Raw genomic sequence first — 27,139 nt, 5'->3', positions numbered from 1 at the left:
CGTACTCTGGACTCTGGCTTCATGTTGCGCGTGTTGATGTCTCTGTGCAGGTATTCATGATCTGGAAGTGAAAAACGAAGCGTAAACAACTTACCTTAATAATAATTCCATCCCACACCTTCTTTTCACCCATCTCTCACGCCGGTAATAAAGGTACCCGGTCTCCACGTCCGTCCATCTGCCTGCCTCCAGCTAACTGCCCGGACCCGTGAACGGCGGCGCACGGCGAGCTCCACCACCACAATCATCCACAAAAAAAAAACGCCCAGACACACCAAGGAGCCCAGGCAGAGCAGAGCAGAGCAGCACCAACCCACCTCACCTCACCTCAGCTCACTCGTCAAATGGAAATTCTGCACCACGTCGCCGGACTCTATCATTCCATCAGTCACATTCAACATACACTCAGCACAGCACACGACGAAATCATGACATCGGCATTCGAACGAGCGACGGAAACGGCCGAATTTCTGCGCTCCAAATTACCCGGGCATCTCGCTCGACCACGCGTGGCAGTGGTGTGTGGGAGCGGATTGGGAGGATTGGCAAAGACGGTGAATCCGGGGACGGAGGTGTGGGAATATAAGGATGTGCCGAATTTTCCCTTGAGTACAGGTGAGAGAGTACCTTCGTGTTTGTTATTATGATGATTATGGGAAAGACAAGGGAGGACAGAAATTGTATATTGACGCAAGTTGATTTATAGTGCCCGGTCACGAAGGGAAGATTGTTTTCGGCACTATGGGAGCTCGAGGCAATGAGGTGCCTGTTGTACTTCTTGTTGGAAGAGCCCAGTCAGTAGCTACCCTCTATATAGGCCCTTCAAGACTTCAGCTCACTCATGTCTTTCTTAGTTTCTACGAAGGCCACTCGATGGAGGATGCTGGCTTCGCCACACGTGTCTGCAAGCTTCTTGGTGTGGAAACCATCATCCTGACTAATGCAGCTGGAGGTCTCAATCAGGATTACACGGTTGGCGACCTCGTGTTGTTGAACGATCACCTCAACTTGGCTGGGCTGGTGGGATTTCATCCGCTTCGTGGTGCCAATGAGGAAGCTTTCGGTGTGCGATTTCCTCCGCTTAGTGATGCCTACGACATTCATCTGAGACAACTTGCACACCGAAGTTGGAACGAGCTGCGTCGGGGCAGTCCAAGCACCCGCAGAATGCACGAAGGTGTATATGCCTTTGTTGCCGGACCCACTTACGAGACACGGGCAGAGTGCAGGATGTTGCGAAACCTAGGAGCCGATGTTGTGGGAATGTCGACAGTACCCGAAATTGTGACTGCGAGACATTCGGGCATGAGGGTGCTTGCTTTCAGCTTGGTGACCAACAAATCTGTGCTGGAGCCCACGGTCCGCGCTGACCATCCGGAGTTGCAAGGGCTGAGCAGAGACGAGCTCGATCGCCAGCTCGGCAAAGGTGCTGCGAATCACGAGGAAGTTCTCGAAGCTGGTCGCGAGGCTGCGTTAGATATGCAGAGTCTTGTGCTGCGCATCGTCACGCAACTGTGAACGGACACGCTAGGAAGGCACAATATAGCGCTTCACAGCCCACCGTATCGTATCGCAGAAGAAGGCACACGGTAGACAGGCTTGCTTCAGCCAGAACCTTTCTTGATGCCGCCCTTCCGTTTGTCCTGTTGCGCCTTGTAGTATGCTTTCTTCCCGCTCGTCTTCTTGTTCTGAATCTGACCATACTTGTTTTTGAATCGGCCAGTCTCCTGCTCTCCAGCGAGGACTTCCTCTGCAAATGTTCTCTTGCGCTTTTTGTTCTCGATGCGACCAGTAAAGAATTCTGTTGGCCCCTCTTGAATGGTGCCCACCTGACTGTACTCTGGAGCTTTCATTGGCCCGTTGTCCTTTTTGTAGTGGCGATGCGGATCGAGCACATTTCGCATCTTGATGAGCTGAATATCGCGTTTGAATTCGGGAGTCATCTCAGTCTTGGGCAGACCGTACCAGGCGTCGCCAGCAGTGGCCTTTTTCTTCTGTTCGACTGTTAGTGACTGAGCGCAAACAGAGTTCGTTCGCAAAGTGCATATGAGGTGGAGTGGCTCAGAGTAACTATGATAAAAAGCTCTCAGTGGTGCAGAAGGACAACCAAGACGGCGTCCGGACTCTGCTCAAGAAAGAAATTTGGGATTATTTTCCTCATAGCCAGGGGTGTTGTACGCGAGTGTGTAGATGCATACCTCTTCTGCAGCCTTTTTGGCCACGACTGGATCCTCGACCGTCCTGACCTGCAGCTTCCGATATCTTTCGTCCACCAGCCGCGATGCATCGACTGTTGCGATGTGCCCGTCCATGGAAACGTAGGGGCGAGGAAGGTCGCCGGTGTTGAGCTTTGGGATCGTTATGCCTTTCGACTCGTTCTGCTTGGCTACCTGTAGCTGCGTGTCTTTTGACTTGGCTTGCAGGCGCGCAGTCGCGGCGAGGAGCTCCTGCTCAATCTGCTCGTCGGTCATATCCTCAGCTGGACTCAGCGTGGCCTGTGTAGGCAGCTGCAGTGCGGCGGCCATGGGGACAGCAACTGCAACGGCTCGAGTCTACATTGGTGATGTGCAAGAAGAAACTGGATTGAAGTGAGCTTTTTTCTCTGTCGAATAAGGGTTACGGCTTTTTTGTGCCAAGGCCGGAAGCACGGATGCTGCCGAGCTCACCACCCGTTGCGCCGGGGCCGGTTGCGTTTCCTTTACCTCCCTAGCTTCCTTGGAGGTTCCTCCGTGCCTGAACATCCACTACCTGGTACTTTCCACCTCCCAGTTGTCACAAAATCCACAGCTTGATGACTACATCCATAGATGTATTGCTGGCTGAAAGAATATCGAATTCTACTGCACCGGCTCTCTGACCAACTACTTCCTTCCCCCCACCCCAATGGTCCTCTCTCAAGCCGACTCTGGTCTCTGTAGTACCTCCTCGTGGATGGTGCAGCCCTGCCGAACCTTCTCAATTCTTTCTTCATATCGTCCTCTACGCCGACAACAAGACTTGTTCGCGACTGGACTCGACCGGTACAACTCGATCTTGCTGCGGAGTCTTTTCACGCTTCTCGCGATATTCCTTGATCTTGCAGGACACCCAGCGCTGTGTATACCGATATACTGGAGTGATAATCCATCGCAAGACTGTGAAATCACTACTTCAAATCAGCGAACACGTACGGCGACTGGCACGTGGCTTACATACATCCAAATACCTAATGGCCAAGTCAGGTACCGAGGTGCGTAGCCGACAGCTGCCGTGACGATCACTGTAGTCGAGAGAAGCCATATAAAGGCAGCGATGGTCTTTCTTCCCATTATACAATGTGTGCGGGACTCGAACGTCTGGTATAGCTCTACTCAAGGTGGTTTTGTAGAGGAAAGAAGTGACGATGTGATTGATACCTAATCCTTTAGGAGCTCTTTTCCCTGGAACCGAAAAGTTCGTTTTCTCTGCAGTCTGCACAGTGTATAACATGCATTTACAACTACATCCCTTCTGCGGATGTGCTCCTGGTGCCAGGATACTCTGGAGAAGTAAAAATGGATCTTGCGAGAATCGTAATTTAAAGACCAAGCTTGCTTTTCTTGGCTGGGGAGTGTCCGCGTAACGAAGCTCCCTACTTCTATTCCATCAGCCAAGTCGTGCGCTGCATCAATTGGATGGGATGCGAAGCGATCCGAAGGGATTCTCAAACAGCTTGTTGTTGGTTGCTCTTGTCCTTCAATATTATTGCGCAGGCACAACCACATCGACACCCCTCGATGAGAGTTCGTGCGGATACAGGGTTGGGCAAAGTATAAGTTTTCAAGCTCACCTGTTCCCTGCACAGGACGCACACCTTGATAGGAACAGCACCAGGAAGTTCAGGAGCCGCATACATCCAATATCCATACTTATACGAAAGGGGGATGTCATCTCCGAGGTCAATGAGCATTGAACATTCGCATTGCCTCATTCCGCCTCACGAGGATCGAAACATAACACTGTGTGGTACTGCTCGCAGCCCGGCAATGCATCGGAAGGCGGAAGACCCAGCGCCAGCGGATATCAGCTTGGCAGGAGGAGCATGATCGCGGCTCAGCCTCATCATCACACTCTCGGCGACGACAATCACTATTCACTCAACTGTTCCTTATGATAGCACTCTTTCACAGGTGAGATGAATGTAGGTTTGCGGCGCAAAGTCAAACTTCGCACATGCCAAACCTGCGACCCCGATGCTACAGTCTTGAACTGGCGGCAACCTACTCATGATCAACCGAGCAAGACGGTCTTGGGCTCTTCACAGTTTTGCGCACCAAATGCAACGATCTTACAACCTGAGAGGGCGTTAAGAACAATATGGCGATGTTGTAGTTGAGGCCTGCAACCCCGATTTGCTGAGATTTGGGTTTGGTTCGGGAGGAATCTCCTGGGGTATCCCTCATTCCCTGCGCCTAATCCCAATGTTGCCAATGTTGATTCGAATCTTCATCTAGGGTTCTGCACGCTACGCTTCGTGCCTGTCTAGCCCTGTCAGGACTACACTGTAGTCTGCACCCGCAATGCGTCGTCGCGAGTCGACAGTGGTGTATCCCTACAGGTACCCTTCCCGTCAAGTATAAGCACCATCATCCGCAGCATCCTCCTTGCCGTTGGTCACTCTGTTTCACTCTCATTTTTTGGGCATTTGCCTACCAGTCACTCGTTTGTTGTTTATCGCCTGCAGCAATCATGCGCATCCACGGGCTTTTCGATCTCGCTCTCTTGGTATCGGCGTTGGCAGTTCCAGCACAACAGCATGAGTTCGGCCACAAACATGAGCACCTTCACCAGCCCAAACAAAAGCGACAAGCCATTACCGATCCTAATCAGCAAGGCATATACGACTACATCGTTGGTAAGTGGACAGTCGTAAAGAATACTATCGATCGATTCGAGTGGGAAAAGCTCACGTATGATTAGTCGGCTCTGGACCAGGAGGTGGACCGCTTGCATGTCGCCTTGCACGTGCTGGGTTCAATACATTACTGATCGAGGCTGGCACCGATACCAAAGGATACTTGGACACCCAGATTGCTTCGTTCCACCCCCGAGCGTCTGAGTTGCCGAGACAAGTATGGGTAAGCATGATCAACACTAAAGCAGACGTCCATATGGGGTAGCACAAATGGACTGATACACATTTTCCGACAGCAATACTTCGTGAACCGTTATGCCGATCCAGCTGAACAACTGCGCGATCCCAAGATGGTCTACAAAATTCCTGATCTTCCAGAGTACGGCGGAGCAGAGTTCACAGGCAACCCACCACCACAGGCTGGCGGATGGACGTACCTTCTGCCAAACGGCAGATACTACGTCGGTCAGACGCCACCTGCTGATGCCGAGCGCTTGGGTCTTCTCTACGCTCGAGGTTCTGCATTGGGTGGTAGCACGCAAATGTCTGCAATGGCAATGGTCACGCCACATGATGAGGATTGGGAGCACATTGGCGCTGTCACAGGGAATGTCTCAGGCTGGGATCCGGAACTGATGCGGAGCTACTTTGTCAAGTTGGAGAGGAATCGATACATCCTCAACAGCGGAGTTGGCCACGGTTTCAATGGGTGGTTGGACATTTCCGTTACGCGTAAGCTAATAGGAACACACCTTTGAACTGAATGTTGATCTGAGCTGACACATACTCTCCAGCGCTGACGCTTGTGGCTCAAGATCTCAAGTTGGCCAGTCTTGCGATTGCTTGTGCCACGGCCATGGGAAAGGTGAGGACTCCGCATGCTGGTATCACGATGTATTAGGGGCGACGCTGACAGACGGGTTCGTTAGACTGCTGGCATCGTAGGAGAATTGCTCTCCACAGTGACTGGCCTTGCGCACGTTTTTGCCACAGATCTCAATGCTCCAGGTAAAACAAGAGACGAGGACACTGATGTCTGGCAAGTCCCCAACGCCGTGAATCCGGATCCAGGCACGCGAAGTGGTGAGTGAAAGAGCAAAGGCACCTTCAAGCCATTTCTAATGAGGTCTCGATAGGCGTGGTCGACTTCATCCACGAGACCGTGCAGCGCGGATACCCACTTACCGTGCAACTTAACACGGTCGCAACCAAGATTCTGTTCGACAACGACGGCTATGCGCCACGAGCGTACGGAGTCGCATACGAGTACGGCGAAAACCTGCACTACACCTCGCCATTGTCGACCGGGACACGCGGTACTCCTGGCTATGTGTTCGCTCGAAAAGAAGTCATCGTGGCATGTGGCGCATTCGAGACTCCGAGTAAGTCTGAGCTGTTATCGCAATATGCTTTGCCACTCTTGCTGACGATGCCAATTTCACAGAATTGCTCAAACTTAGTGGTATTGGACCTGCAGCAGAGTTGTCTCAATGGGGCATTCCAGTAGTTCGAGATCTGCCGGGCGTTGGTGTGAACATGCAAGACCGATATGAGGTCGGCTCTGTTGGACGTGCGACGACGCCATTTGCGGCCTTCAAACCTTGCACGTACACGTACAGTCTGCCAGATCCGTGCTTGGAGAAGTTCGAGTCGAATACTCTACAAGTAAGCGCTACATGCTGAGATGGGCCCGGAAGGCTGTGTTAGGTACTGACATGCTGTAGATTGACCGCGGTCCATACACGAGTAACGGATTGGTGAGTGAATCTAGAAAAAGAGTGGTTGACTTCCTCTCGACAATGCTGATGATCCCGATGTAGGCACTCGGAATCACCATGAGCACATCTGTGAACGACGGTCCTACGCCAGATCTCTTCATCGTGGCAGTGCCTGCGTACTTTGCCGGCTACTACCCAGGCTATGCTCGAGCTTCCGTCCTCGACGCCGAGCATTGGACATTTGTAGTATTGAAGATGAAGAGTCGAAACAACGCCGGCACGGTGACCTTGCGATCTCTCGACCCATTCGATCAACCCGAGATCAACTTCAACAACTTCGCCATTGGTGGTGACTTGGACGCACAAGCCGTTGCGGAAGGTATCCAGCGAGCAAGGGACATCTACAAGGCAGTCATTCCTCTCGATGGAAGCCTCGACGAAGTATTCCCTGGCCCACAATATCCTGCTGGGTACGGTTCCACTCTTCTCCCTCAAAAAAACGGCACCGTTTGACTGACGTATTTTTGTGTGCAGACCAGCTCTCAATCAACTCGTCAAAGACTACGCGTGGGGACACCACGTATGCTGTACCGCAAAGATTGGCAGCTACGACGACCCCTACGCAGTCATTGACGATGCCTTCCGCGTTATGGGCGTCGATGGCCTGCGAGTAGTGGATGCTTCGGCCTTCCCCAAGATTCCTGGCTACTATCCCACGATTCCACTCTACATGCTCAGTGAAAAGGCTGCGGATGTGGTTCTCGGCCAACCACCTCAGAACATCGGTTTGGATGAATTCAACAACTTCGACGCAGGTGGACTGCTTGGCACTCTGGGAGGATCCATCCTGGGCTCTGCAGCTGGTTTGGGAAATCCAGATGTCGGCCCGCAAGGAATTGTGGGAACTTTGGGCGGACTCTTGGGACCTTTGGCGGTAAGTGTTGCACGCTCGTCATGAGCGAGTGCGTGAAATGATAAAGCGAGTGAGCTGAGACTGACGATGGTTTTTTAGCCTGGTAACACTCCCGCAAAGCTCAAGCGTTGAATCGGTGAAGGAAGAGGTCACATAATATCACATAATCTCGTAGGGGATATCATAAGTGAGTAGTCAGCGCAGAGGCAGGCTTGAAAGGGCGGATACTTATTGTTTCTTTGCTGGTCCCCAGAGAGGCTAGCCGGTATATTTACACGTATACGCACAATTATACCCTTTTCCTAGCGAGCAATATATAAAATGGTGCACATGAGGTTGAACGGAGGAGGAGATTCCCTAGTCGCTCTGCCTCGTCGATCGCTTCTTCGAGCAGGGCGGCGCGCCGTTTGGTATATAGCTTTCGTTTGCCTACGAGCGAGGCGGCCTGAGGTATTTATCGGGAGGGCGGCGGGAGTTTGCGGGCTGCAATGGTAGCGGATGCTCGTCTCTTCTTCTTCTTCTTCTTCAGCGGCTCGTCGTCCTTCTGCGCTCCGCCGTCACCGCCGCCTGCAAACCTCCACCGATCCTATCCTGTCCGCCGCGGCGCCGCACGAAAGCTGGACATTGGTGGTGGTGGTGGTGGTGGACGAAGACGTCGTATCGGTGTCACATGCCTGGACAGATTTTCACAGCTTGTGACACGGTACGGTACCTCCTTCGGTGGAGATCATACTGCACGTGGAGTCATGGACCCTGCATTCGATCTTTGCCCCGCCATATTTTCGACCGAGATCGCTGACACTTGGAAATTCTTCTCGCGAAAGTCCATGATGGTGATGAATGCCTCCCCATATGTCCCCATTTGCTCCGATTTTGCCTCATCTGGCGCGATTAATGGTGCGATGGAAACGTACCTCACTCTGTAATAGACGTGCACGCCCTACGCCCACCCCGGCTATTCTCCCCGCTTTGTACGGAATCTCTCGCTTAAACACTAGGTAGGGAAGGAAAGACTCACTTCCAAGGAAAGACTCACAGTGTCGCGATATAGACTTTTCTAGTGCTGCCGCAACTCGCTTTCGCTGTCACTTTCCAGACCATTTGCCATTGAACAGTCATAGGTCACGCTTTGTACTACTGTACTAATAAAGAGACACCACATGGCCTCCACTAACGCCCTTCCTTCTTTTTCACCATTTCGCTCTCAAAAGACTTCCACCCCTCCCACCCCTTCCACCATCACCACCACCACCAGCAGTCGCTCATCCACACCCACAATGGCTATCAACGACACCCCCACCAACGGCAACACACACCCCATCACCGCCGCCTCCAAGACCAACACCACCAACATCACCTCTCAGTCCAATGCCGCCGACCCTCAGTCTTCCTTTGCCGTCAAGGTCGGCCTCGCCCAGATGCTCAAAGGCGGCGTCATCATGGATGTCGTCGACGCCGAACAAGCACGCATAGCCGAAGAGGCCGGCGCCGTAGCCGTCATGGCCCTCGAGCGTGTCCCCGCTGACATTCGAAAGGACGGCGGAGTCGCACGAATGTCCGACCCCGCGATGATCAAAGACATAATGAAAGCCGTCACCATTCCCGTCATGGCCAAGGCGAGAATAGGACACTTTGTCGAATGTCAGATCCTGCAGGCTATTGGAGTGGATTACATCGATGAGTCGGAGGTTCTCACACCGGCAGATCCTGTGAATCATGTGGATAAGAGTGTGTACACTGCGCCTTTTGTATGCGGGTGCAGGAATCTGGGAGAGGCACTGAGAAGGATTTCCGAGGGTGCGGCTATGATCCGTACCAAAGGTGAAGCGGGGACGGGAGATGTTATCGAGGCTGTGAGACACATGTCGACTGTCAATGCGGAGATTGCAAAGGCGAGCTCCATGTCGGATGCAGATCTGAGGATGATGGCGAGAGAGTTGGAATGTGACTATGCTCTGCTGAAGCAGACTGCTCAGCTCAAGAGGTTGCCTGTTGTCAATTTCGCTGCGGGAGGAATTGCCACGCCGGCTGATGCTGCACTCATGATGCAAATGGGCTGCGATGGTGTCTTCGTCGGGTCAGGAATCTTCAAGTCTGGTGATGCGGCAAAGAGGGCAAAGGCCATTGTTCAGGCCACGACACACTTCAACGATCCCAAGGTGCTCGCTGAGGTCAGCTCTGGTCTGGGAGAGGCCATGGTTGGTATCAACTGCGACAAGCTGCCGGAGCAACAGAAGCTGGCCAAGCGTGGATGGTAAACTTCTGACGATGGAGGAACAAAAAAAAACATGTTGCGATGGAGTTGTAAGCATAGCAATGGGCGCCCGTGGGATAGAATTTTGATGGAGCCAAAAGACAATGTACACATGGGAAAAGCAAGAGAGGTCATTTTGGTCCTCATTTCTTGTTTTGTAATCTTGTGATGCGGCTTTCCGCGCTCTCTAGAGTAGTATCTCAAACCAAAGCCTTCCAACGCTGTGTAAATCACTCGCCTGATGCCCAAGCCTATAATCACACCCATACCATGTCCATCAGTTCGAGACGATGAGCTGCTGATGATCCGGCTCTGCAAGCAAGCCTTGACAAGACAAGATACATGTACTTGTACCTAGTGATTGTCATGACGTATGCCTCAGCGGAAATAGATGATCAAATTCACAGATTGGCTAAGATGGAATCGGGATTGGGATTGGGATTGAGATGGGTATAGGCCCGAGAGTGTGAGAACAAAAAAAAGTGTTGTTGTTTGTTCAACAGCGCGGAGATTTCGGAGGGGGGCCGGTAAATGTTCATTTATTTATATGCAAATACCTAGGTCTAGGTAAGGTAGACAACATTCTCTTTTTGGTGTAAATGGCAGGAAGAAAACCATCGATTCCAAGGTTACTTGCTATATATCGCATTTGATATTGGGTTGGGTATTGAACAGTGATGACATGTGTGCGCGCAAGAAGATCCGGAAGAAGATCCGGAAGAAGAGGAAGAAGCGCAGCGCCTCTCTATAGTTTTTTTTCCTCAAAAAGAATAAGAATAAGAATAAATAAAAATAGATGGAGCTTTATTTATTGCTCAATCCATCGACAAACTCCAACACCCCATCATACCCTCTCTGCAAATCGACTAATTGCATCTTGAGATCGGCATTCTCATTTCGGAGCTTCTCCACTGTCGCCCACGCTACACCTTCGTTTCTCGAAAAGGCCGTCGATTGTTGCGAAAGCACACTGCCTCTCGACGGCACATATCTCGGGTCGATGCGATGCTCCAAACTCGATCCTATTCTCGGATGATGATGATGGTTCGATTGGGGGGTTTGCATTCCGCTGCTGAGGATAGAGTTGGTATCGGCGTCGGATTCGAAGCCGGAATCAGAGGCGCTGCCTCGGGAACTGCGCTTGTGTATTCGTGGAGGATCCAGATGATCGTCAGATTCGCAAGTTTCGTCCTCGCGAGGTACCAGTCGGACTGTCTGTGCGCGTTCTTCTTGTAGCTGAATCAGCTTCATCTTCTCCTCAGTGAACTTGACCATGAGCTCCTCATTGACGGTGCGCTGTTCCTGTGCGATTCGTGCCGTGTCCTCGAGCTGCATTTTCAAGTGTTCTGATCTCGTCTTGGCTTCCTCGACTTCCTCTTTCTGTGCATCAATTTCGGGTTGTATGCTTGCCAAGTAGTCAACCTTTTCCTTGTATGCAGCCTGCAATCGTTCGATGAGACTGGTCGCGTTGAGGAGCAAGTCGTTGAAGGTCTGCGGCGAGATGGGGTCATCGACACCATGTGGAAACAGCGCTGTCTTGATGTTGACGTTGAGCATGTCGTCCTCAACCTTGATCGTCGGAGTCGTTGATTTGCGTGTGAACCATGATGTCTTTCTCCCCGTGCTTGACGTAGCAGTATTCACGGTTGTGGTGGTTGGCTGCTGTCGCAACCGTGGTCGTACAGGCCGTTCCGTGAAGCCAGGTCGATACTCCATCACGAATTCCGTCTCTGGCAGCTCTTTGATTGGCGACGTGGGCACGCCCAACCGCACTCGGCCCGACTCTCCCGAGAACAGGTTATCAATGAACTTGTTCTTCGTCGGCGACGGCGATCGTTCGGGCACTGCGTTGTTGTATGCTGCAGCCCACGACTTCGCCCGAGAGTGTAGAACGCTGCCAGAACGCGACAAAGCTGCAGCTGCAGGCTGGGCGTTCGACAGAGTGGTCAGGAGTCGGGATCCGAGGCCTTCTCGTACAGGTGCAGACGGGCTCGTGCGAGTGTCGGTCAGTTGTGCGTCTTGGAAGCGATTGTGTTCCACGCGAAGGGCAGACGCCGAGTCGTCCAGTCCTCCGGCTCCGTGGTACTCAGTAGTAGAGATCTCGCAGCTCGAAGCGCGCTGCTCAAAGGGGTCGACTTGGTAACGTGCAGAATCCATGGCAGTGGGGCCGGGTGATGTAGTCCTGGGTGAACAGACGGCCGGGATGGCAGTCGAGGCAGCGGGTGTAGCCTGCTGAGGCTGTTGTATTATCCCGAAGATGGGCAAGGCAGTGAGCCAGGGAAGAGGCAGGCAGCGACGCAGTTAGTGTAAGCAGCGCGTCGGAGTCCCACTTCCCACCCTTGAAACAACTTGTTGTTGTTGTGGAGCTGCGGTTATTATTGATGGGACGATACGACCGCCAAGATCTGACTGAGCTGGTCGCTGACTCCTTCCGCTATGTTGCGGTGACGGCCGCGTGAAGCCGGACGGGCTGGTGGATGTTATTTGCAGCGTTCCTGAGTCCTCATGAACAAGCAGAGGAAGGGTGTGAGTGAGTAAGTGTTTGTTCTCCCCCTCTCGGACTCCGTCGTCGATCGCAACTTGAACTTCGTGAAGCAGGACAGGACGGGACAGGACAGCGCCACCAATCAAAGCGGGAGAAGACCGCAGGCGGTGGGCTCGGGCCGCCAGAGAGTTCGTGCCTGACAGGATCACAGGAACAGGAGTGCCAGTCCAGTGCCAGTGAGTGCCTCGTAGCGAGTGATGGGCGCCTCTCTGTGATGTAGTTTGCGATTAATATAATAATGTAGCGGATTAGCAGTGTGAGAAACAGCAGAAGAGAGCTGGAGCACAAAGGCGTTGTGTTCTACTACTACTGTACCTGAGAACTAGTCTTGACATTCCAGCCCTGCCACACGCGTTTCATGATGGAGGCTGGGCGCAGACAGCGTTGCCAGCCCGCCACCAGCCACCAACAACGCAGAGAGAGATTGTGTGTGTGTGTGTGTATCCGAAGACGGTGCACATCAGGGGCCGCAACCAGGACATACCATCCATGGTCTGCTGTGGAACCCTGTTTGCAGGCCTGCTGTGCCCGTATATGCGAACCGCTGCGATCAGCCATCATCATTGCGTACGTAAGGTACCTGTATCTCCCGACATGTGAGTGATGCACACAGGCTTTGTTGGAGCGGTACCGTTGTTGCAAAGAAAACATGGTTCTTCTTATCACGATGCTCTTCCACAGACGGCCCACCTCTCCCGAGTCCACTGTCGCCTGATCTTTGCCCACGAGGTCCCCCGAATGCAGTTGCAGCGATGGCTGAACGGAGCGGAGAAAGAGGTTGCGCGACCAAGAAGATCCAACCGACAGAAGCAAGGCACGATGGCTGTTCGCGAGCTCGATGCTGCGGTAATCCAGGCGCGAAGGCGGGCAGGAGGGCGCATGTGAGCGTAGGCATCATCTGGACATGTGTGATGTCGCGAGCGATGGAGGTTGGAGCGCGAAGCCGTTTGGTACAAGGCATCGCCGCATCATCATCCTCATCATCATCATCATCATCATCATGCTGGTGATCGCAACGGTATGCTGCATGTTCCCGTGCTTCTGCTGTCCAGGGAGCCGCTGGGAAGCATGGTAAGATAAAAGAGAGGTATCATCTCCTGGCATGAGATTCATTACTGGTCCTCCTACTGGTGTTGAAAATGGCTCAAAGTCGGTGTCAGACGTTCCAATCGCGGGGACCGAGACCTGTCTCACTACCTATACAGGTACAGGTACATATATATGGTGAATATCTGGAATCTGGACAGGCTATGTAGGAGGCACGAGGAGGCAGGTACTCCTGCAAAGCAGCTACAAGATTCGATCTTGCGAAACATCATTCGATACCTTCAGATAAGGGAGGTATCGATGTATTGCTGTCATGTGCTGGAATCTCGCTCTACTGTAGACCTGCCACCGCGACTTAGTCCAGACATGCTTACCACAACTCTCATGCCTCGCCGCACGAACAATAGCCAATCAGTGACGGGGTACATATATCTATCTGTTGATCACCTGGAGTAATAGTACCAAGTAGCATCTTACCAAGCGTCCACGAAGACCCTTTCTTCATTATACAGCCCCGCCACGATGTCTTACGACCACCGCCCAAGATATTCCCCAACTTGTCCATCCCAATCCTTTACCTTTCGCCGTTGAAAAAGGATTCAGATGGAGGGAGTACTGGGGTTTTCTCTCTTTGATGATGGAAAGTGGAGGGTAAGCAAACAGGAAAGAAAGAGTGGAAGGGAGGGTCACACCTTTTAGATGAAGGTAAGTTTGTCGTAGTGATATCGTAACTGAGGTATACACATGTTTCCTATTCATTTCGTGATTATACACGCCTGTTTCCTTGATACAAATAGTCCCATCGTGCTGGTGGCAGGTCCTGTCTGCAGCCATGGTATAGTAGGTAAGGTCAGGTAGTCAAGTCATCCTTGCCAGATATCATCCTAGGTAGGTAGGTAGGTACCTACCTAAGGTAATGAACCTAATATATTAGCCCATCCCTTTCTCGAGCAGCCACGAAAGACTCGCTTTCATAAAATTCCTTCATCGCTTTATGCGTGGTAGCAAACATGCCCTTCGCCCAAGGGACCGTGTCCGGGTCGATCCACAACTTTTCATGCACCACTTTGAGCTTCCCTTCGTCCTGTGGTCCGGGGAAGAAGCCATTATACTCTCTCGACATCGCCGTGACGGGAAATGCGCCGGAAGCCTTGAATACCTCGCTCAAGAAGCCTTGGTCGGCCATGGCCGTGTCCCATTTCTCTGTCTGAGGCATCTCGCGCATAAGATGGGCGTGCATGGCGGTGTGAGGCTGCAGGAGCATCACACCTGTATTTAATTCCAGAACTCCCGTTTCTGGACTTGGGAGAAGGTTTTGCTGTGCAGCCATAAACGTATACGTGCAATTGTCTTCTTCGCTCGTCTGGTACTCGGCTGGCAATAACTCTTTCTTGCAGGACGCCTGCGGCGTATCGAATACATCGTCGATATTGGAAACCGGAAACGCATCAGAATCGAGAAAGAAGATTCTCGAGAAGTCTGTTTGTTTCCACATGTTCAGCTTGGCGAACTGATACTTCCAGCGCGCGAATGTTCCTTGCACTGGATGCCAGGTGACCGGCTCGAGCTCGCGCACAATGGCACCTGCTGCGGCAAGAAGATTTCGTTGCTCCTCTGTGATATGCGGGGCCACAAAAGCGGTGAAAGGATATATCCCACCAGATTGAGGATCCCAAAGAGTACGGTAGATCAGCTGCTGAGCGGCTACAAAGTATGGCTCATTGAGCGAGCCTCCCGGTGTGGCGACATATGTTGCGTATGTAGGATGGCCCTGACCTTTGTAATTATGAGGCTTGTATCGACGTAGCTTCATAGTGTCCATTTTGGGCGGCGAGAGATCGAGGTTCTGTTGGAACGCCCATTCGGAAAAACCGCCTTGAAAATTGGCATCATCAGACCCTGAGCCTGTTGCGGCGGGAGGAGGTCCCGATCCCAATGTCGAGCTCAGGCTTGGTACAACGGCTGGAGGCTGAGGTGTGCTTCCTAGGCCTGGAGTTGCAGGCAGAGAAAGGCCGCTCGTCGCGTCTTCCAGAGTAGCAGGATTCTTGATACCTGGAGCATCAGCAAAAGGCGTGTTCCCCAGTCCCGGAAGTTCATTCTTGACTTGTCCACCACCTGGCAGCACTGGCACAGGATTTGCGGCGGGCGCATTCGCAACATCGTGTGCATCCAGTTCAGGTGTAACTGGTGGGGTGGCAATTCCTTCGGGCAGAGGTGCAAACCCCTTGAATTCTGGTGCCTTTGGCCTCCATGATGTCGGTGCCCTCGTCCCACCAGAAGAGGTATGCCAGAAGACGATCAAAAATATCACTGTCACCAGTGCAAATGCGAGATTCCTGACGCCAACAACCGCCATTGTGACAGGTACATAGGCAGCCTGTTGCAGAAGGACGACGACGACGATGATAATGATGATGAAAAGGACATGTCGTCGGATTGTCGTTGATACATTGGATCAAACAGAAGTTGAAAAGCCAGCCAGCAGCGCCAACCGAGGCCTGCCAATCAGTCTACTTTGAATAATTCCCTCTTCTTGGTTGTGGCGTCACTAGGGCCCGCTCTATCCCCACCTGCAATCATGAATATCATTTGCGGGCTCGGCCCACTGTTCTTGCTGTGCACATCACTCCCCTGCGGAAGTGCTCCTCCGCGATAAAGTTACATGACCAATGCAGCAATGGCTGCATGAACCTCTCCCATGATGGCACCCTACCGATGCTCATATCAATAATTTTCAGTACGCACAGAGAGAGTATTATGCTCGACGAATTCCATGCCCGTCTGACTGCGTTTCTGTCATGTCAGTCACTTCTCCCTTAAAGGCCATGAAGCACGTCGCCTCACAGCTTCCATCGCAACACTCTACGCGCCAACATCCGCAGCGGGTCCAGGAGGAGGCTTCATCTTCTTCGCATCAGGCGGCGCAGCTCCAGTAGGCGTCTCTTCCGCCTTCCGCTTATCACCTTCTCGAGCAGCACGTCTGGCATCGCGCTCGTGCCTTTCCTTTTCTTTCCTCAAAGCTTTACTCTCAAACTCATGCCAATCGCCTTCAAGGTTTGCAAGTTCAACCACTTGTGCTGGCTTCGGTTCTTCGATCGTGAAGTATGGATGTTCGAGTACGTCGGCAGCAGTAGGTCGGTTTGCAGGGTCGTACAGGAACATTGCCTGCAAAAGTTCAAAAGCTTCCGGTGATACTCGCTCTCGATACTTTTCTGCAAAGGTCGATTGCAATCGGTGCGTTGGACGCAGGAGCTCGTACCATTGTAATTCGTGTATGCCAGGCCATTCGCTGCGTGACGGCGTTCCAAGCACATTGTATATCTTGTCCAGTTGGTTGATCTCACTGCCGTCGCCAGGAAAGATTGCATGACGAGTAAAGATCTCTACCAGGACACAAGCGGCACTCCAAATGTCAACCGCAGGGCCATACTGAGTCTCACCGAGCAGCAATTCGGGGCTCCGATACCAGATCGTAATGACACGATTCGTATAGTCTTGCTTCTGCCGTTTTTGGTAGAATCGCGCCAGACCAAAGTCAGCTAGTTTGAGCTCGCCAGTCTTGGAAATGAGTATATTAGCGGCCTTGATGTCTCGATGCAGGACTCCTCTTCTGTGCAGGTAATCGAGACCCTCGAACAGCTGCTTTGCAAGATGCTTTTTGTGGGCAGGTGTAAGAGCAAAGGATGGATGATTTAACAAGCCCGTCAAGTCGTGAGAGAGATACTCAAAAACCATGAAGCAGTCGTTGCGTTCGACCATGACCTCCAGTAGGGGCACGACATTAAGATGGTTGAGCGACTGCAGAAGCTTGATCTCGCGTATGGCAGTGACAGGGAACTGAATGAGGTCAGTACGTTGTCCTAAGCAGGAAGAGGCAGGGGACTTACTCCGTCACGTTCACCCTCCATGCGGATCTTTTTGAGAGCCACCATGCCTCCCGTGTAGACATGTATAGCTTTGTATACCTTGCCGTATGTGCCGCTGCCCACAACTGACTCATTACCAGTCTTCCTGTAGTAGACGCTCTCGGACTGCTTGTATTCATCACTGAGTTCTGGCTTGACCTTCAGCCGCTTTTTACGGACTTTCTCTTTCCTAGTCGATGGTGCGTCGGATCTGCGAGCTCGTGCAAATTCTGAACCTCGGGCGTTCATGTCATGACCGGAGCTCTTCGTGGACGCAATGCCTTGGACCAGCGGAGATACAATAGCAGGCGCCTTCTTTGCGACTAGTGGAGAGGTCTCTGCTTTGGGCACCACTGGCACTTTCTCCTCTGCAGCCATACGGCTAGCGCGACCTTTGATCGAGAAGCTGATCTTGTTCTTCTCTCGCTCTGCTTCGTGTGTTTTTTGCTCAGCTGGCTTCTGCTGGGTGGAGGATCCTGTGGGAGTCGATGAATCGAGTCTGCGCTTCTTTGACGAAAGTTCATCCTCGGCGCGTAGGTCCGCTGGAGGTCTGAAAGGGTTGTCCTCTTCATCAGCGTCAGGTGCGAGAACGACAGACTTGGGCTCGGAAGAAGGCTTCGCGGGCTCCACAAGATGACCACCCTTCACACCGTCGTTAGGCGTCCACGATAAATTTGCGAAGTGAGCTCTGCCATTTCCTCGTACCGCTGTCGCCGCTGCAGAGCCACCTCGTGGCGACGGACGTGCAAAGCTATCGCGAGATGCCTTACTGTATTGCTTCCCGGGCTGTGGCTGATAAAAGCCGGCGCCAGAAGCTGGTGGGCCTTGCGAAACGCCATATGACTGCGGCACCTGGTGTGGCGAATTGGCGTTTGACTGATAGCCAGGTTTGTTATACGCTTGCTGCCCGTTCGGATAACCGCCATATCGTGCCCCATAGGCGCCACGACCGTACATCTCGTCGTCTTCTCTGCGATCGATACCCTCCGAGTGATAGCTGTCACGACTGTGCGAACGCTGTTTGGACTCTGCACCACTCAGGTCACTAGCAAGCCCTCTGCCACTACCAGTATCTTGCTTGGATCTATGTCCGCGGTGGCGACGTGGTGAGCGCGATGTACTGTGACCGAGATCCTGGCGATGGCTGCGACGCTCGTCCCGGTGCCTTCCACGTCGTCCGTCTGGAGTATCCGCTCGTTCGCTAGGGCCGGCGTCTTCGTGATAGGTCGATGCTACAGATGGCGATCGACGACGTCGGTAGCTTGACTCGTCCTTCACTGCACCAGGGCGCCTGTCCACGATCCTATCACCTTCTTTCAAAGATCTGGGCGAACGAGCCCTCCTATCATCCCAAGTGGATTCGGAATGGTGGAATCGTTCGGATGCGGATATGGTCTCAGCAGCTGCACCGCTGCGATAGTGGCGACTGCGGTGGTATGATCGGTCGGCGGAGGAGTCGTGGTTGTGCGACGCGGACAGGTGTGATCGTGAGGTTCGGTCGTCTTGGCGTGAAGCAGGACTCCTGCGTCTCCAGCTCTCGTCGGCGCCCTTGCGCGTGCCCTGAGAGCGTGATCGCCTTCGACTTCGACTCCTGCTCCGCTCGCGATAGCGATGGTGATGATGGCGTGCGGGTGATCGGTCGTAGCGTGACGATTCGGGCGGCGGTAGCGGGTGGGAGATGGTGAGGACCTCGTCTGGCACCGGCGATGGCAGCTTCACAAAAGACGAGATTTCCTCCCTCCGACGTGCAGCACCGGTCTTTGACTGTTTGCTATCTTTCTCTGGGACAGCCCCCAACGAAGTCCCTAAATCCATAGGTGTGGATCGATTGCAGGTGTCAGAGAAGCCCTAGGAATTTAGGATGCGGCAGACGACATCCAAAAGTTCGCCACGGCCCGACAAGGCAAAAGCCGGAGATAATAGCACGATGAATATGGACAGCTTGCTGCACCTTCCTGCCTCCCGTCGCGTCCGCTTCCTCAAGTCACCCGCGCAATGTTGAGTCTATGGAAGAGACCGTCGAGTGCAGGCGCCCGGCTTGATGCCCCTCTAGAATAAATCCAACGCTTGGCACTCGGCAAAGCGATAGAAGAGCATCTGTAAGCCAGCTTTGCCAGCCAGCTCAGCCCAGCCCAGCGCGCGCAACACAGGCTACAAGCAAAGAATACAATTTTCGGTGCACGCCGCTCTGTCACTGTCAGCACAACGATCGCAACACACTTTCCGGTACCGAGCGGAGTGCTGCGATTCTTGCGACATTCACAGCACCTTCGGACCACGTCTGTTGGGATGTGGCCGTAGGTAGGTAAGGTACTGTGGAGTACTCGGAGACCAGGTCGCTAGGTTGATGTCTGCGCGTTGCTGTGTTACTCAACCTGACCGCACTGCATGTCACGCCTCATGGCTCATGCGATCGCAGACCAGATTGCTTCTTGCCGTCGTCTCAAGAACTAGGCCAGCTGGTGTGCGCGTGTGTCAATAGGTAGGTAGGTAGGTAGCGATCATCAGCCGTGCCACCTTGTCACGAGACCCTTGACCTGTGCATGTACATGTGCCAGATGCCAGGTAGGTAGGTAGTCTCCTGGAGCGCTACTGTACGCTCAACTGCTGTTGTGGTTTTAAGTCCATCTCTGCTTGTGCCGTAGCCCACCGAGCACGCCGCTTCGGGGCGGATAGCCCATTCTGAAGAGAAGCATAGGGCACTCCGCAGGTGACCATCAAATTCCTCCGCCCTCACTTGCGCGCGGAGAGCAGTTCATCACGTGGAAAGCATACTATCTAATGTCATGATTGGGGAGATGGAACATCTCCGAGAGCCCACTTTGGCGGCAGTCGCTGGGGACTTGACAGAGTGGTACCGTAGCGATGCTTGCGTCCCAGATCAAAGCATCCGTATTCGGGACAAGGGTCCACGGATGGTGGAATGGTCGAGGAACGTCCGTTCGAAGACGTGCGAGCTGTGCGCGAGGAAGTCGCGTAGGTACGGTAAGGTACAATTCTGTCTGCTTTGGAGGGAGATGCCTGACCCACGAGGGCTGTGGAAAGAACGGCGGCCGAAAGGGCTCAGTGACTGCTCCGGCGCTCGGGCAGTCGCCGAACAAAGACCAAAAAACGAACAATGCGATGTTAGCGGCACGAAATCTGATGATGCCGGGATAGAAAGTGCGTCGTGTTGATGGAAGCAGGTGTGGTCGTGGGGTACAGGTAGCCAGAATGAATGAGGTCGAGTTTTGCGACGAGACTTGTTTCTGTTCGGCTTCCATCGGCGGCCGATGACCGCATGGATGTCACATATAACTCTAAGTTTTCTCTTTCTTACACTAACTGACCTTCCCGTAGGTATTCTCTCTCTTCTTCCAGTCATGCAGCACCACGGGCGTTCGGTACTGATTTGTGGGATAGCTCAATCGTACTATGGATAAACTGTTCTACCACATCCAGGCTTCATTCTCCAATCACTTTCTATAACACGATCGTGCGCCGCATTCCAGCACCCCCCTCGAAATTGCGCACCTTGACGCAAAAGGACATTCGGAAATGTCAGACTCGGAGCGCGAAAACGTGCTAGCAGCAATTCAGGGCAGTGGCCTGGGCCCACGCAGACAACCTATATCAATGGCGGAGCTAGAACAGCCTCTCCAGTCTGCTGGCGCACAAGGTCGATCCGCACGACAATACGAGGAGGTGAGCGATGCTCAGTTACAAGGTCTCGAGTCTCGCGTGCAGACAATAGACGTGGCTGCCCTGACACCGCCAGCAACGAGTCGTTCGCAATCGCCTACGACTGCATCCGGTCCGACGATTGACTTTGACGGCCTGTCATTTCCGAGTGTGGGTGCACTTGGCCGTCTGCAAGATCGCGAGGATCCAGAACAAGCAAAAGCGAGGCTTCAAAAGCTGTCGGGCGCAGTGCGCACAATACTAGAATGCATCGGCGAGGACCCAGACCGCGAAGGCTTACACGGCACGCCGGAGCGTTATGCAAAGGCCATGATGTTTTTCACGAAAGGCTACGAAGAGAACTTGAGGGACATTGTCAATGGCGCTATCTTTCATGAGAATCACGATGAGCTGGTGATCGTGAAAGACATTGAGATCTACTCGTTGTGCGAGCATCATTTAGTGCCCTTTACTGGAAAGGTAGGCTCCCCTTCGCGGGTAGTGTTGGAAACATGCTGACCAGCCATTCAGGTCCACATCGGATACATACCTTCGAATCGGGTCATCGGTCTATCGAAATTGGCCCGCATCGCCGAGATGTTCAGTCGCCGGCTGCAGGTCCAGGAGCGCTTAACAAAGCAGATTGCCATAGCATTGCGAGACGTCCTCAGTCCTCAAGGCGTGGGGGTGGTCATGGAATGTACGCACATGTGCATGTGCTCGCGAGGCGTTCAAAAGTCTGGGGCATTGACAATCACCAGCTGCATGCTTGGAGCCATGAGAAAGCGCGCCAAGACGAGGGAAGAATTCCTCAGCCTGATCAAAGGGTAGACAGGCCCGCACCGATATTGTTTTCTGGCTGGGAGACGGGGGGAGGTAGTTTGATTGCTCTGTCGCGGGTTTGAACACGCAGGGTTTTTGATGGGCATTATGGCATGGCAACGGCGTTCGACGAGAGATGGGCATGGCCAGGTCTCACTCTAGTGGAGAGGTTGCTTCAACAGGCCTTCCAGTGATACCAGCGCTCAACGCAGCGTAAGTTTTGTGTTTTTGATATCTAGAAAGACCAATATGGGAGAGTTTCGCGACAGCGTTCACGACTGCTTTGGCTGCCTCGGAGCCTTCCACTACTGACGTGCCTGCCTAATTCAGGTGAGCAGCTCGCGTCCTATCTTGCGCTTCACCTTGCCTACAAAGCACCTGTATAGGTACCTGTATCTGTTGCACGCCTTGGTCCGCTTCTCGATTCACTCCAGCTCGAACTTTCTTCTCCTTCCTACCTACTCCTGAGCTTCGCACCACTACACCCTCAACAGACTGCCCCTGACCATCTCACACCACGAGCTTCGCCACGTTCCTACAGACGACGTCGATTTCGCGCCATCTCAGCCCTTTCGCCCCGGTGGTACGCCTGGCATCGCACTGCAGATCACGCGTGGCTTCACGGTCGCCTTCACTTCAGTCTCACAAGCTTCTGTGTCACGGAAATCGCGGTAGTTCTTGCGTCAAGCTCCGTCGCCAGCAAACAACCGACTCCAGCTCGGCCGAACGTTTGCGATTCACCAGCTGTTGCTGCGCCAACTTCAACCACCCTGACAACGACACTTTGACTCTCATTCAACACACCCAGAACAGCCGCGATTCAGAATGGGAATTGGCCACACGTACTGGCTTGCTGCGCTCTTCGTCTTTACAAACTTGTGCTGTGAGTACTCCTGGGTCAGCGAATGGCCAATGTCGCGCTGTGGAATCTTCTAGCGCGGCCGCTGCCGTCTTATTGTCCTTATTGACGTCCTCCTGCCACGAGCTCGACTATGAATTGCGTCTAATCAAGGACTATAGGCTTCTCTCACTACCAGGACTTCGATGGTGCATTTCACCGACCAGGCAACACTGCAACAAAAGCAAAACGCAAGGCTCAAGCAAAGGCAGACGACCTCGCCAGAGACCTCCAGCGCGGAAGAGACAATGCGAGACGCAACCGCCACACCGAACAACGACATGAACGACGAGGTTATTCACGATCACCATCGCCCTCACCCACAGCCCCACCTCGTAGACGCCGCGATGAGTACAAGCAGTCTCGGCCCTCCAGGTCCACTCACGGCTACGCCACCAGTCACCGAAGCAGACGTGCCAGCAGCAGAGACGGCGACCATGCCTCACGCCGATCGCACAGCCCAACTACACCGCCCCTTGAGTCTTACTGGGTCCCCGAGTCATACATCATCAAGCCCACCATGTCGAGCGACGGCAGAGACTATGCCGATGACTCACACGGAAAGTCCAGCAGAGTCATACCCACCCCATATTCCGACTGGGTCCCGGACTCATACACCATCAATCGCAGCAACCGGGGCAGCTCCTACTGAGCGAGGCGCTCTTGCCGGCCCAGGGCTACCTAGGTCGAACACTCTGTCATCGAGTGAGCTGAAGGGGCCCCCAGAGCCAGCTGGAGTCCTACAGCAGAAACGATCGGGGTCTGATGTGGAGGGAGGCCACAACGAAGACGGACCTCACAGGGAAGTGATGGCTCAGACTCGCTCGAGGAAGAAACTCAAAGTCGAAATGATGTATGACTGCCATGGCATGCCACAATTGCGGCATGCTTCGACGGCCGCAGCAGCTATGAAATCCACCGACAAGGAAACTACTTCTGAGATCCCCTCTGGGCCGACTGTGGTCGCCTATCAGGCTCAGCAGGACAATGAGGCAGCATTGACTGATCGAGCTGGCAATTCTCTGCCGGGCACCCCAATATCTGCTATGCAGCTGTCATACCAGCCGGCTAGGAAGACATTCAGCCTTCTGGGTGCGTTCGTCGAAGACAGCTCGCTGATCATTGAGTTGGTCAGCTACCTAACCATACCGGCGTTACTATCTTGGTACGCGATTGACAGGAAATTTCACTGGTATTACAACAAGAACTGTACTGCCTTCATGCTCGCCAGTGTGAGAACCTGGGCTCCTGGAGCGGAAAGCATCTACCCCTGGCGCTTTTATCAGCACCTTTGTCTCAAGGACCCTACCAAGCGGCAGAAGGAGAAGTCTGACCATCTTGGTCCAGAAATCTTCAAGCTGAACTTGTTCTCTCGGGATTGTCCAAGCATGCGCTGGCTACAGATGGTGGTTTGGCGCGAAGGTGTGGTGACGGATATGGTGATTCAGCTCATGATCAAGGGCCTCCGCGTGCCGCCAGGTACCATTGATGCAGTCAAGGTAAGGCAAGCCGATATGGAAATAGACAGATTCTTGGCTAACTAACCATGACTGTAGCGCATGTGGTTCTTCATGGATCTCCCGATCAACTCTTTTCGCCTCAGTTGCATCCGCAGTAGGATTATCGCCCCTGACAAAACCCTCGAGCTCGCTACCGCCTTTTTCCTCAAAGTCGATATGCTCTTCACTAATCCCACTCGTAAGCCCTACCCTGTCAACCACCCCAATCAGGCTCAGTATCCCAACCGCTGGGCAAACGGGATGGCTGTCGGTTGCTCCTTGCGTGAGATACTACTTGCCGAAGATACTCTCACGCCGCTCTGGCGCGTAATGCGAGGCTGGACACCAGATGGTACGGGCAAAGGCAGGCTCATCGCGCCTGTCGACATCTTGAAGCTGTGGATGAGACACAGATATCGATTCGATGAGAACACACCACAGTACGTCGATCCGACGGTGCCGATCTTGGGCATGCGAATGGAGGAGTTTGAACAGGTGGGAATGGAAAGGTTGGCGAGGGTCGAGAATGGGCTTCCGGTGAGACGACAACGCATTTTGAGACCAGATCTGCTAGTGATGGGCGAAGCGATACGACGACGAATCGACCTGTCACGCAAGTGGTACGACATGATGGTCTATGGGTTCTTGGATCCTTTCGAGTTGAGAGTACCAGTTCCCAAGGAAGACGAGATCCTGCAGAGTCGTCGGTCTTACTGGACCAAAAAGGAGAAGAAGATGATCGCAGAAAATGAGGCTAAAGAGAGAAAGCTGTTGGAGCGTAGTCGCTGCCGCATTGGCGATGGCTGCTGAGACAAGTGAAGGAGTCCAGGCGCTGATAAGACCGCTAGCAAGGACGAACATGCGGCTACGGAAGAAGAAGCTGCTGTGGCGAAGCTGAAGATAACATAGGCTTGCATTGCTCTGACCAAGGTACCAAAAGCTCCTCCATCTCACATTGAGAAATAGAAATTTTTTGACCATACATGTACTTTCAACGCGGTGCTCTCTAGCCTACACAAAACCCGTGACTAAGAAGTTCGGGCTAGCTCACCAGCCAATCGCCCCGAGCGCGCTCCTGCATGCGAATAGTTCTGCCAGCTCTGGCTCCGGTAGGGTTACCTTCTGCTACAGCAAATTTACCATTCACAAGCACCGCTCGAATGCCTTTAGCAGCTTGTCTCGGTTCAGCATACGTTGCCACGTCCCGTATAGTTTCATGATCGAATAGTACCAAATCCGCTCGGAACCCTTGCTTGACGAGCCCGCGATCCGCCATACCAATCACTCCAGCCGGCCGAGACGTCAAATGAGCAATCGCTTCCTCGAGACCCCCCTGGAAAATTGTCTCAGCCTCCGCGGTATCGTACACTTCACTGCTCGTGGCATGATAGATATTCCTCGATTTCCCCTGCGGGAGATCTCGTGCATAATGGCCGAGATATCGGGCAAACGTGCCCCAGCCACGAGGGTGTGGTTTGGTGGAAGTGAGAATACCATCGGAACCCCCCGTGTGGCGAGGGTGACGCATGATTTCACGGACGTTGCCTTCGTGGCCGCAGTGGGAGAGGATGGTGCTGTTGAAGTTGTCTTGTTTTAAGATTTCAATGTATTTGTCGAAAGGGTCTTGGGATTGTTCTGCTGCGATTTGGGCAATCGTTTTGCCCACGTAGGCGGGGATTAAATCGGGATTTTGTACGCCGCCGATTTCGAGAAGGTCCCAATCTAATGTCTGGAAGAGTTGATGGGGCAGAAGATTAATTAGCACACACGGTTCTCTTCGTTTTCTTGCGTGTCTGCTTTCCCAAGCTGACTGTACTTACGCAACCGTGACAGCCGTCTGTGCCTTCGAATAATGCGAGATGTTTGATCTCGGCCAGCTTCTCGGGGTCATTGAGGACAGCAATCTTGTCATCTGCAGATGCTACCCAAGTGGGAAGAGTGGACGCCAGAGTGGTTGAACCTGGTAAGTATGGGTAGGTGTCGAGAGTGATATCCACCCCTTCGGCAATAGCGTGATCAATCATGGCAATGAGCTCGTGTGCCCTGCCGGCATTCTCTTCATAGTTCATCGTGGCATGTGTCAGATGCAGTCGTACACCAGTCTGTCTCGCTAGCTCAATCATCTCGGCATATGCTTTCAAAGCTCCTTTGCCATACGATCGAGTATGAGGGCAGTAGTATCCGCCAAACTGCTTCACGATCTTGCAGAGCTGAGCCAACTCGGCGTCGGGAGCGAACGAGCCAGGTACATAAGTGAGGCCGGAGCTCATACCCACCGCACCTTCTGCCATGGACTTGGCCAGGATTTCTTGCATCTGCTTAATCTCCTCCGGGGTCGCTGGGCTGGAGCTCCATCCCTTGACTAAGATACGCAGATTGCCTTGTGGGACCAGATAGGCTGCGTTGGTTGCAATTTGCTCGCGATCCAGCACGTCGAGGTACTCGCCTACAGTACGCCATCGATCAAAGAAGTCTGGAGGATCGGTAGGGTTTCCGTTCCACCCAGCAATCTGTTCTCGGATGCGTTGCATGCCGGCATCGTCGACGGGACTGTAGGAGATGCCATCTTGCCCAATTACCTCGGTGGTCACGCCTTGAGTCACTTTTGCCTCGTGAGATGGAGTATGCAGGAGAGACAGATCAGAATGGGCGTGCATGTCAATGAAGCCCGGACAAAGACTCCATTTGCCTTGTTCGCAGTCAATGATCTCCGTGCCAGTTTGCTTCGCCTGCTTGAGCTCGTCGGATGATACGGACGAATGCCCTTTTCGTACATCAGTGATGTAGCCGTCTTTTACGAGAACGCTCGCGATATATCTTGGAGCGATTCCCGAACCATCGAAGATAGTGGCATTGAGAAACAGGACATCGTCCTGGTGGGAGATCGTAGTCGAAACGGACATTGTCAGGACGTGTATGACACCGCGGTGTACATATTCATGACCCCACCAAAGGCGGGCGACGACTTATACGTGGGCATGGCCAGTTTGCCAGAACGGGGCATG

At 53.2% G+C, this 27,139-nt stretch overlaps 11 protein-coding genes across 11 annotated transcripts; 6 read left to right on the top strand and 5 right to left on the bottom strand.

Moving 5' to 3' along the window:
- The first annotated feature begins 286 nt into the window (after window positions 1–286).
- Window positions 287–2,562, top strand: SEPMUDRAFT_87626 (purine nucleoside phosphorylase I, inosine and guanosine-specific). Its single transcript, XM_016910450.1, has 4 exons — window positions 287–615; window positions 707–794; window positions 855–1,996; window positions 2,201–2,562. Exons 1-3 carry the CDS (start codon window positions 345–347, stop codon window positions 1,516–1,518), a joined length of 1,023 nt encoding a protein of 340 aa, XP_016760206.1. The 5' UTR covers window positions 287–344; the 3' UTR covers window positions 1,519–1,996; window positions 2,201–2,562.
- SEPMUDRAFT_149864 (Fcf2-domain-containing protein) lies at window positions 738–2,562 on the bottom strand. The gene is made up of 2 exons (XM_016905820.1): window positions 2,199–2,562; window positions 738–1,994 (listed from the first exon to the last, which is right to left on the bottom strand). Exons 1-2 carry the CDS (start codon window positions 2,523–2,525, stop codon window positions 1,605–1,607), a joined length of 717 nt encoding a protein of 238 aa, XP_016760205.1. The 5' UTR covers window positions 2,526–2,562; the 3' UTR covers window positions 738–1,604.
- A 1,841-nt stretch (window positions 2,563–4,403) lies between these two features.
- Window positions 4,404–7,811, top strand: SEPMUDRAFT_149863 (FAD/NAD(P)-binding domain-containing protein). Its single transcript, XM_016905819.1, has 11 exons — window positions 4,404–4,873; window positions 4,939–5,096; window positions 5,170–5,605; window positions 5,668–5,738; window positions 5,803–5,956; window positions 6,010–6,255; window positions 6,318–6,538; window positions 6,598–6,630; window positions 6,694–7,061; window positions 7,126–7,525; window positions 7,604–7,811. Exons 1-11 carry the CDS (start codon window positions 4,708–4,710, stop codon window positions 7,634–7,636), a joined length of 2,286 nt encoding a protein of 761 aa, XP_016760204.1. The 5' UTR covers window positions 4,404–4,707; the 3' UTR covers window positions 7,637–7,811.
- Window positions 7,812–7,992: 181 nt separating this feature from the next.
- Window positions 7,993–8,430, top strand: SEPMUDRAFT_118031 (uncharacterized protein; the record flags this gene model as incomplete). The annotated part of the gene is made up of 1 exon (XM_016901394.1): window positions 7,993–8,430. One exon carries the CDS (start codon window positions 7,993–7,995, stop codon window positions 8,428–8,430), a length of 438 nt encoding a protein of 145 aa, XP_016760203.1.
- Window positions 8,431–8,781: 351 nt separating this feature from the next.
- Window positions 8,782–9,969, top strand: SEPMUDRAFT_156937 (pyridoxine biosynthesis protein PDX1; the record flags this gene model as incomplete). The annotated part of the gene is made up of 1 exon (XM_016907705.1): window positions 8,782–9,969. One exon carries the CDS (start codon window positions 8,782–8,784, stop codon window positions 9,760–9,762), a length of 981 nt encoding a protein of 326 aa, XP_016760202.1. The 3' UTR covers window positions 9,763–9,969.
- A 338-nt stretch (window positions 9,970–10,307) lies between these two features.
- Window positions 10,308–12,529, bottom strand: SEPMUDRAFT_149861 (uncharacterized protein). The gene has a single exon (XM_016905818.1). The coding sequence runs from the start codon at window positions 11,913–11,915 to the stop codon at window positions 10,563–10,565; it is 1,353 nt and encodes a 450-aa protein (XP_016760201.1). The 5' UTR covers window positions 11,916–12,529; the 3' UTR covers window positions 10,308–10,562.
- Window positions 12,530–14,035: 1,506 nt separating this feature from the next.
- SEPMUDRAFT_149860 (glycosyltransferase family 8 protein) lies at window positions 14,036–15,763 on the bottom strand. Its single transcript, XM_016905817.1, has one exon. The coding sequence runs from the start codon at window positions 15,704–15,706 to the stop codon at window positions 14,273–14,275; it is 1,434 nt and encodes a 477-aa protein (XP_016760200.1). The 5' UTR covers window positions 15,707–15,763; the 3' UTR covers window positions 14,036–14,272.
- A 449-nt stretch (window positions 15,764–16,212) lies between these two features.
- On the bottom strand, window positions 16,213–17,504 carry SEPMUDRAFT_46374 (Pkinase-domain-containing protein; the record flags this gene model as incomplete). The annotated part of the gene is made up of 2 exons (XM_016908997.1): window positions 16,213–17,187; window positions 17,238–17,504. The coding sequence occupies 2 exons, from the start codon at window positions 17,502–17,504 to the stop codon at window positions 16,213–16,215; spliced, it is 1,242 nt and encodes a 413-aa protein (XP_016760199.1).
- A 3,122-nt stretch (window positions 17,505–20,626) lies between these two features.
- Window positions 20,627–22,064, top strand: SEPMUDRAFT_126416 (GTP cyclohydrolase I). Its single transcript, XM_016902066.1, has 2 exons — window positions 20,627–21,395; window positions 21,447–22,064. The coding sequence occupies exons 1-2, from the start codon at window positions 20,793–20,795 to the stop codon at window positions 21,744–21,746; spliced, it is 903 nt and encodes a 300-aa protein (XP_016760198.1). The 5' UTR covers window positions 20,627–20,792; the 3' UTR covers window positions 21,747–22,064.
- A 1,279-nt stretch (window positions 22,065–23,343) lies between these two features.
- Window positions 23,344–25,108, top strand: SEPMUDRAFT_149856 (uncharacterized protein). The gene is made up of 2 exons (XM_016905816.1): window positions 23,344–24,134; window positions 24,192–25,108. Exons 1-2 carry the CDS (start codon window positions 23,445–23,447, stop codon window positions 24,942–24,944), a joined length of 1,443 nt encoding a protein of 480 aa, XP_016760197.1. The 5' UTR covers window positions 23,344–23,444; the 3' UTR covers window positions 24,945–25,108.
- Window positions 25,109–25,158: 50 nt separating this feature from the next.
- SEPMUDRAFT_67655 (N-acyl-D-amino acid deacylase) lies at window positions 25,159–27,037 on the bottom strand (the record flags this gene model as incomplete). Its single annotated transcript, XM_016909790.1, has 2 exons — window positions 25,159–25,863; window positions 25,955–27,037. The coding sequence occupies 2 exons, from the start codon at window positions 27,035–27,037 to the stop codon at window positions 25,177–25,179; spliced, it is 1,770 nt and encodes a 589-aa protein (XP_016760196.1). The 3' UTR covers window positions 25,159–25,176.
- Between the last annotated feature and the right edge of the window lie 102 nt (window positions 27,038–27,139).

The sequence above is a fragment of the Sphaerulina musiva genome (assembly GCF_000320565.1).
Source record: "Sphaerulina musiva SO2202 unplaced genomic scaffold SEPMUscaffold_6, whole genome shotgun sequence".
Classification (NCBI taxonomy): Eukaryota; Fungi; Ascomycota; class Dothideomycetes; order Mycosphaerellales; family Mycosphaerellaceae; genus Sphaerulina; species Sphaerulina musiva.
The sequence above is the reverse complement of the archived record's forward strand: the minus strand, read 5'-3'. Positions and strand labels throughout refer to the sequence as shown.